Consider the following 9,334-nt stretch of genomic DNA (forward strand, 5'->3'; position numbering starts at 1 on the left):
TAATGTTGACGAAAAACTGAGTGATTTTAAATGAGTGTGCAAGGTTTATTTTGACGGAATCTGGCAAAACTGATTCTGAAACGAGTTAATTTCAATAAATGTGTAGCTATTGGACAATCTTGGGCAAATTCAGCACGAATTTTAATTAAATTGAATAAGAATTCCTAGTCGAAAAAAATCACAAATTTTCCGTCAAATCCGAACCTACTCAGAAATGAGTAAATTAGGCAAACAGTCAAATTTGAGCTAGTTTTTTTCAGAATCCTGATCTGAGTCATATTCACCGAAATCTGTCATTTCTGAGTAGAATCGATTTTGACGAAAAACTAAGTGATTTTAAATCACTGTGCAATGTTTATTATGACGGAATCTGGATAAAACTGATTCTGAAACGGATTAATTTCAATAAGCGTGTAGCTTTTGGACAATTTCGGGTAAATTTAACTTGAAAAATACTAGTTAGGCTTAAACAAAATGCACTTCAAAATTAATTCGACTAAATCTGAGTTAAATTGATTCTTAAATGAGTTGTTTTTACTCGTTTAAAATATTTGCTGAGTTTTTTGGTTAATTTTCAGTAGTAACTTAAATATTTATCAAATTCACCCAGTTCCAAGTCTTATGTTCTCGAAATTGGGTTTTAATTTATAGATTTTTAAAAACTAGTTTCCTAGAAATTTACTAATTAACCTGAAAAAATCTTATGAATTCAGAAAAAAACTGGAATTGCGCGTTGCTTAAATTGAATAATTTGTTTTGAATAGTTTTTATTAAGAAAAGAGAAAAACTTAAGAATATTTAGTAAGTCTTCTTATCATTAATTGAAAGCCTCACTGTGGTAACTTAAGGGCTTTCATGGTTTCTTTGAACAACTTTTCCCCCAACTGATCATCCTTTGCCAGCTCGGTAATTTCCGTAATTTCACAATCGCTGTTTTGAAAAAAATAAAATAAATAAAAATCATGTTATCAAAAATTGTCAATCAATCACCATTCATAACTCACTTGAAATACTCGCCGGAAGTGTCCCTCAAAGCCGGATCCGTCGCCAGCCGCACCATAGTTTGGATGCCCTGGTAGGGACTCTTCATGAACAGCCACATCCACGGGTAGGTCAGGGTCCGCGCAAACAGTGCCCTCATAATCGGCGAGTGACGCAGGTGTTCCGTCCCACGAACCAGCCCCGGACTGCACGAGTTGACGGTAATCGCGGATTTGGCTGAAATGTTTGTGCAATTGAAGCATTTGAAACTCAGAAGTTGTGAGAAGTAAATGAGTGTGTAGCTGTCAAAAGTTACCAAAATGGCAATGTTTACAGTGTTGCCAAACTCAATGAATATTTTAAAAAACGTGAAGATTGAACACTAATTCGATCCTTCTTTCGATCTGCAAAAACAGAACGAGCAACTTTCCCAAAAAAAAAACCATCCATCAACTGGCAATCAAAACGCCGATAAATCTCAACTACCCCGTTATCTATCTCCGAACTCACCCTTCCGCAGCCGGGCCGCCAGCTGCCGGCTGGCCATCACCACCGCCAGCTTCGAGTGGGCGAAGGCGTCCCGCGCGTGAAAGCCCGGCGCCCAGCTCCCGATGTTGAGCGGGTCCTCGATGGTCATCTTGCCGGCGGTGTACCCATGGGCGGCCACATTAATTACCCGGCCCTGCTCGGACCGTCCGAGCAGCGGCAGCAGCAGCTGGGTTAGCAAAAAGTGACCTGGAATGGGAGAAAAATCGGAACTCAAAACACGGAAGAAACGAAATTTCCGATTTTTAGTAAAAGTGTTTGAATTAAAACTCAAATTTTCAATCGAAAATTGCAGTTTGTTACGTAATTTTTGAGTTGTTTGTATGCAACGAGAGTTGTCAAACTTCTAATCAAAACCAATCAAAATAGTAGAACACAAAACTGAGTACTGTCGACTTCTGTCAATTCGACGCCAACATTTCAAAAAGCATCATGTACAAACCATGCGTTTTGAGAAAAACACATTTGAATGTTGAGCATCCATTTTCAATTCCCATTTTAATATAAAAGCAAAATAAGATGTTCTAATGATAACAAACGATGAAAAACGTTGCTTTTATTGATACTTGATCATCCAAATTCAATAAAACATTATTTCCGTAATTTTATTTGAGAAAAACAAACATAACTTCTTTTGAAATCACCAACGTCTATATCACCCTGCTGTCATTGAGGGGGACGCTTTGTTATGATTCGTTTTTCTTCGCCGAATGTACATGGCGCTTTGTTCATGTTGCTTTTTTTTCGTCACGAGGTTCATGTAGTCTTTTGTTTGACAGGTTGACAGGGCTATATAAACAGGGACTGCTGATGGCAGAGATTTTGTTTATGTTACTTTATTTAAAATCATGATTAAACAGACTTTACTGAAGTAACTTTTGCTCATTTTTGGTGGAGAGGTAGCTAATTAGGAGTACTTTCAGAATATGCAATAACCCAGAAAGTGTCAAAATGTACATGATGCCTTTTGAAATGTTACCGTCGAATTTCCGCAATTGCAGTGCTGCCAATTTTACTGTTTTGATTTCTGAATTTCACAAAATTAAAAATTTCCGTGCCAAAGCGAAAAAAGAAACCATATTGCACATTTCACTCTCGCAAAAAGGGAACCGAAAACAGTTCTAAATTGAGGCGCGCTGGCCGAAAGCCGCGCAGAGAAGTGTAAAATTGATATAAATTGCTGTCGTGCGCTTGGATTCACGTTTTGTCACGGCGCGTCCAAAGACCGCGGAACGTCCCCTCGCGTAAGATACATCATGACAAATTGGCCGTTTGGGCGCGCCACCGCGATGGACCTTCCCAGTCTCGAATCGGGGTTTTCGGGATGTTTACACTGGACCGTCCTGATGTAAGGACTGGCAAAATAAGCCCCGAAAGTCATTTGCGAGCAACTCGAAGCATGGCGAATGACATGGCGAATTCAATCCGCCGTAACAAAGTTGCACAAATTGCTTGGAAGGAAAAGAAAACTATTATCGGCCGCGTTACACAACGCTCATTGGGGTGCGATTTGCGGCTGATTTACCGCTCCAACACGGGCCATAAATCGTGACAAAGGTCACAGCAAAGCACGACATTCCGAGCCGTCAGTGTAGTTTGGCGGTGGCCATAAATAACGGCCGCTACTGTTGACGTTGCACTGGCAACACTGACTTTGACGTTTATTGAAGTTAAAGCTAATGAAAAATGGATTAAAATCGTTAAGCGTGTACCAAACTGTCAAAACCCGCATTTTACCCAAATAATTGCACTGCAAGTGCGCCTCGAACCCGTCCACGGTCCGCTCCTGCGGGTGGAAGATGATGCCGGCGTTATTGATCAGCACGTCCACCTTGGCGTGACGGCTCTGCACTTCCCGGACGAACCGACGCACCGAATCGAACGACCGCAGGTCCAGCGCCAGCAGCTCCAGCTCCGCCCCCGGCAGCTCCCGCACGATTGATTGACGAGCCTGGTCCGCTTTGTCCAGGTTGCGACACGCCATGATGACGTGCGCCGACCGCCGGCCGGCCAGCTCCTTGCACAGCTCCTTGCCGATGCCACCGGCCGCGCCCGTCACCACCACCACCAGGTCCCGGATCGAGTTCGAGTTGGGGCACGCTTGGCCGCCCATGTACATCCTTGGACAAAGAGAGAAGGAGAATCATAGATTAACAGACTAAATTACAGACTCTTTAACTTAACCCCCCATAAGCGTGTACAAGTGACAGCTTGTGTAAACATCACATTTACACGCTTCTTCAGAGTTACCCAAAAAAACACAACATTTCAACAACTTCCACTGCACAATCTGTGGGGCAAGAAGTTTCGAAACTTTTTACATGTTTTCCCATGCCCGTGAAAAGCGTGTACCAACTCTCCGAAATAAAACAGAGGGGGGAGGGGGCTCCCGATTTGCATAATTCGATTAAAGTGATGGAGTGAACTGGCTGCTGTTGGGTACAACAAACGCTAAGCTCTGAGAGAGAAAGCGAGTGGTTTGCCCCCTCCAAGAATGGCGCAGATTTGGGTGAAAAGCTGTGTTGAATTTTTCATACTTCTAAGCATCGGTTAGTACCGGAGGGGGGGATTTTTTTTTAGGGGACTTATAGCAGTTTCGTGGAAATAAATCAACATTATATTATAATATGCACTTGCAGTACTGAAACGTATCAGGGGTTCAATGTTTTATGGAGGGTGCATTGATTGGGGGATGATTTTGCTTTAGAATTTCAATCCAAGTACTCTTGCAGTCATAAATATTTAAACTGTGAAATCTTCTAAAACACACTAAACTAAGAAATATATTTTCAAGTTAACTCTCTCATAATTCAGTGGACTTCATCATTTTCATTGAATGTTAGTTTACTTACGTTTCAATAAATGTAGGTTTGACTAATTCTGGGTGAATCTAAATGTTCGTGTAGGCCTGCCAAAAAAGGTAAATAACAGGAAAATAATTCGTTTCTCATTAGAGTGTTTAACAAACCTAATAAGAAATGAGTCTATAAAAAAACAATCGAAGCTTGTCAATTTGGCTAAAATTTAACAAAAGCTGGGAAATTAATATTTTTTTTTTTGGGCAGCGAATGACCAAGAAGGTTAAAGTTGCCATAAATAAATGAATTAACAACAACAACAATAATCCAAATTTGAGCAAATTTTTTAACAGTTTAAAATAAAATATATATTTTAATATGCTGTAAATTTTGCATTATTTTAATTTGTGTGATTTTTTTATGTTTATTTTTAACATTAACTGATCAAACAGTTCTTCGTAGACCTGTAATATCTCTGGATGAACAAAATGGGTATGATACATTTCCTTGAGTTAAAACATTCTTTCAGACATGAACAGTTCTCAAAAAAAAAAAATTATTGTTCTTTTGATTGACTTTTTGTATTCAAAAATCTGCTAAGAAACAAATACGAGTTCTGAAAAAAAGTTTTTAACAGCAATTTGTGTAAATTTGTAACTTTTTTTTTGTATTTTTTACGAATTTTCTTATTTTTTACGAATCTTCTTAGTTTTTGGCGATTGTCCACGCGCCATACAAAAAAGATTTTATTAGAAAAAAGATTAGATTAGAAATTGTCCACGATGGGGGGGGGTGGAGTTTGAGACACCCAAAGAAGTGTCCACGTGGTTTGTGGATGGTCCCCTAATGAAATAATTTGTTTAATTTTAGCAACCAAAATTTTCTTTTTTTAAGAATAAGAATTTCTTTTTTTAAGAATAAGATAGTTAACGTTTTTTTGTTCTAATTTCATCTAACAAAATCAATAACAATCCAGACTCGATTATCCGAAGCCTCGATTATTTGAGATTTCCAAAAAAAAGTGTCCACGTGGTTTGTGACTGGTCCCCAAATGAAATAATTTGTTAAATTTTAGCAACTAAAACTTTGATTTTTTTTTCTATTTTCTTTTTTCTAAGAATAAGATAGGTAACGATTTTTTTGTTCTAATTTCATCTAACAAAATCAATTACAATCCAGACTCGATTATCCGAAACCTCGATTATCCGAAGTTCGATTATCCAAAGGTTTGTATGGGACTTCGGATAATCGAATCACGAACAAAAAAATCTATTTTGCGACCCTATTTTACTCAAATTTGAATGGTTGATTGCCTTTTAAATTAAAAAAATGCATTTTTCAATATTTCATCACCGCCATTTTGGCCGCCATCTTGGATTTAAAAATTCAAATTCACTTTAGAGTAAATAGTTTAGGGGTCATATTTAAGCTCAAGCATCAAATATAGGATAACGATTTTTTTTATTATTCGATTATCCGAAGTGAAATTTTGCCAAGGCCTTCAGATAATCGAGTCTAGACTGTATCTTTAAAAAATACTGGAGATAAACATTTTTACTATTTTTTTTAAATACAAACATATATATTTTTTTATAAACATGCATACAAATTGTGTATTTTTTCAACAAAAACAGTTTTCCAAAAATCTTTGAGGTTTCTGATAAAAACATATTGTTTAAATGATTAATTTAATAAGTTTAGCACGTTCTTTTGACCTTAAGCAGATTTATATTTTGAGATGATTATATTTATTTTGTTATACATTTCTTTTTTCTTTTTTTTATTTTCAATTATGAGTAATTATTGCTAAATTAAATTAAGAAATAAACAGTATTTCCAAATAATTTGTTATTATGCCTGCAGTTTTTAAAACTTTTGAAAATGAAAATGATTTAGAATGATTAATTTCTTTAAGAATTTGCATTCTTTTAAACATGACAAATGCTCTTCTTAAAAAACTAAATCTTTCTGAGAATAAATGAATTGGGTACTAAAGCCCTGGGTGCTGAATAGTGGTTCGCAAAACGGCCTCAATTTTGATATGTCAAAGTGGAACCAATCTACTGTTCGCTTAAAGTAGAGAGTATTGGTATCAGTCATTAAAAAATGTTTTTTTACAAGAATGAAAAATTTGTGACTTTTGAGGACCTGGAGTTAAGTCAAGAAATCTTAAGAAAGTTGAAGACGAGATCGTCATTTTATATAATTATGAATGGAAGTTGTTTATGAAGTCAATGCGGTTTTATCCATCCAGAAACTGTCTTAACTGTTTGATTCCATTTGAACCTACTGGTTTAATGAAAATCTTCTCTGTTTGTTGGATCAGATTCGCTAGAATTAGCGATGTTTTTTCGCTGGACCAGGAAGAGCTGCATTACTTCAAAATCAGACAGAGAATTTATCTGCGACATCGCAAAACAACACTCTCACCGCAGTTCTTTGTCACCCGTAAAAAAGAAAAACCTCTTATAACCGATCAAAACTTGAAAACACGCACAATTTTCCAGCAAAAAATGTCAAAAACTATACAAAATAAAACACATAACATTGATTATAAAACAGCTCTTTTACCAGTTAGAAAAAAAAGTCATGCTTGTGCTTGAACAGCCTCCTACTTTGTATATGTAAACAAAGTGGGATCATTCGAAAATCACGTTACGCATTCTCTCTATTCATCACCCAGCTAAAGCCCTATATAAATTTTTATGTACAACGGTAAAAAACACGATTCAAAATAATTTCTGATCACTTTTTTAATTTTAATGCAAAAAAAACAAGACAACATTTTTTCGATGGATCAACTATGGTCCCCCTAGAACGAGCTGTCAAGTAGGACCTTTTCTGTCAAGAAGGGCCGTGAAGTTATTTTTTTTTAAATTTAATTAAAAATCAATTTTAAACCCTTTGCGGTCGTTTAAGAAGAGTAAGCTTTTTCGTTGTGAACAATAATATCGCAAATTTAAGCTTAATTTTAGGACCCAAAACAAAAAAAAACAAATAAACAAAATTGTGAACATTCTTTTTTAACATTAGTAATCATTAAAAATGACACTATTAGTCCTATTTTTATCTAATTTGCAGATTATCACAATGTAAAGATTATTGAGCAAAACCTTTTTTATTGAAACTTGCCTGTTGATTTCGTAAAAGAATATCTTTTTTTTTTTTTTGATGGATTGAAAATAATTTTTGCCAACATTAGATGGCCAAATGAAATACATGCTTTTATTTAGGAATATAAAAAAATAACTTTTGCAAATAATGGCAGAGTAAATTAAGAACTAAACAAACTTCAAAGGTTTTTTTTTTTCTTCAAAAATGTTACCTCCTTGCCCTGAAAGAAAGTTCGACTTACAGGATATCGTTCTCAAATAAATAAAATTGCAATAAGATTAATGTTTGATACAAAGAAGGTCTAAATCTCGGTCTAAATCTCGGTCTAAATTGCAAATTGGATCACCTGCTGTTAAAGCTGACACAAATCTACTTGGATAGTGTCAAAAGTATCCTTATAACGTAAATCTTGCATTTTCCGCTGTCTCAAACGCTTCCCAACCACAATATAATTCCCAACATAAGCTGAACGTCGGTTGGTGCCATCTCTGGCCATTATCTCTCCACCCCTGGAACCGTTTGTCATCCTCTTCTAGCTTAGTAGCAGCAGCAGCAGCCCCACTAACCTGACGGTGGTGATCAGAAACACGACACCGGATATCACGAACGGCCACCAGCTGCTAAACGGATCAGCATCCGCCAAAGCTGCCTTAATCTCATCCATTCTCGCCTCTCAGCGTTCCACCTTGGCTTGGTATTATTGCACTCACAGCGGTCTCTGGCCAACGAGATCTTCACACAAATTGCCACAACAGATTCTCACCACCCTTTTCTCGGGTTTCCTCCAAGTAAAAAAAAATAAATATGGTTGGCAACACTGGCTATTATCCCGCGTCTCGTTTGGGAAAAATATTTATTTCATCACAATCAGTCACATACAAGCCCGCGGTGGGCTCAACAACCGTAAATTAACACTTCACTGATGCCCATCTGTAACCGATGCCGTAAGCCGCCAACAATTGGTCTGATTAACTGCTGGACGAAGAATTATTGCAATCGACTTTTAAAGCTCATTTACAATTAATCTCAATTGCTGAAAGAGACACACCGTGCTGCTCCATTACAAATCAAAATTCAAATTTAACACAAAAAACTAGATTAAAAAAAAACTCCGAGATGTTCACTGGTTGAGATTTTGGCGCAGACTGACTGAAAAAGCGCCGTTTTTGTCTAGCTTCCAGAATTGAATTACATCAGCGGGCCGCGACGATACCGGAAATGGTCAATTGATGATGTTTTGTGGCCTGACGTGGACTGCACACGCATTGGAGGGACGGACGAGTTCGTTGGACCTTGTGTTTTGGATGCGTTTCTGTTAGCTGAAAGATCAGGCCTATAATATATATATTATAATATAGCTATAAATTTAACATGAAAATTATATGCCTTTAAAAGCATTTATCATCTTACTTTTGAATTCCCAGAAATTTTTGGAATATTGAATTTCACATATAATATAATTAAACTATGTTTTTTTAATTCATTTATTTAACGTTACAGTGAACGGTACCATCAACATTTTGTCGTTTTCAATTCTACCTTTGATTAAAGCTTACAAAATTATTTTCGTATCAATGAATTCTTTTTCCCCACTGATTAAATCAAGGAATAAATGTCATTTTTTTGATTTTATAAAAAAATCAATATCTGCAAGTAACTTTTTTTTAAATTGTCTGCATAAATACCTAAAACTTTGCAAAAGAGTCAAAATCTATTAAAAAATCTTTTGCAATGAAGCAATGGCAATTACAAAAAATATATTATTGTACAATTTCTGTAGTGACATTATTGTACAATTTCAGACAAATTCTTAAAAAATTATAAAATACAATTTCAAGAAATAGATCAATATTAATAAAAAAATATTTTTTAAAACAGTTTAGTTTCTCAAATGA

The 9,334-nt window shown here is 36.1% G+C and overlaps 1 protein-coding gene across 1 annotated transcript; it reads right to left on the reverse strand.

Annotated features, from left to right (window-relative positions):
* Positions 1-753: 753 nt before the first annotated feature.
* LOC120416252 (retinol dehydrogenase 13) lies at positions 754-8,472 on the reverse strand. Its single transcript, XM_039577955.2, has 5 exons — positions 8,006-8,472; positions 3,265-3,647; positions 1,492-1,716; positions 1,005-1,218; positions 754-930 (listed from the first exon to the last, which is right to left on the reverse strand). The coding sequence occupies exons 1-5, from the start codon at positions 8,101-8,103 to the stop codon at positions 831-833; spliced, it is 1,020 nt and encodes a 339-aa protein (XP_039433889.1). The 5' UTR covers positions 8,104-8,472; the 3' UTR covers positions 754-830.
* Positions 8,473-9,334: the final 862 nt, after the last annotated feature.

Source organism: Culex pipiens, chromosome 1 (assembly GCF_016801865.2).
Source record: "Culex pipiens pallens isolate TS chromosome 1, TS_CPP_V2, whole genome shotgun sequence".
Taxonomy (NCBI): Eukaryota; Metazoa; Arthropoda; class Insecta; order Diptera; family Culicidae; genus Culex; species Culex pipiens.

Excerpts from the sequence above, each read along its gene's own strand:
- LOC120416252 (XM_039577955.2), bottom strand. The coding sequence starts at position 8,103 with ATGGATGAGATTAAGGCAGCTTTGGCGGATGCTGATCCGTTTAGCAGC. Across the intron at positions 3,648-8,005 it reads TTTCTGATCACCACCGTCAG|GATGTACATGGGCGGCCAAG; the intron begins GTTAGTGGGGCT and ends TCTTTGTCCAAG. Across the intron at positions 931-1,004 it reads ACTTCCGGCGAGTATTTCAA|CGATTGTGAAATTACGGAAA; the intron begins GTGAGTTATGAA and ends TTTTCAAAACAG.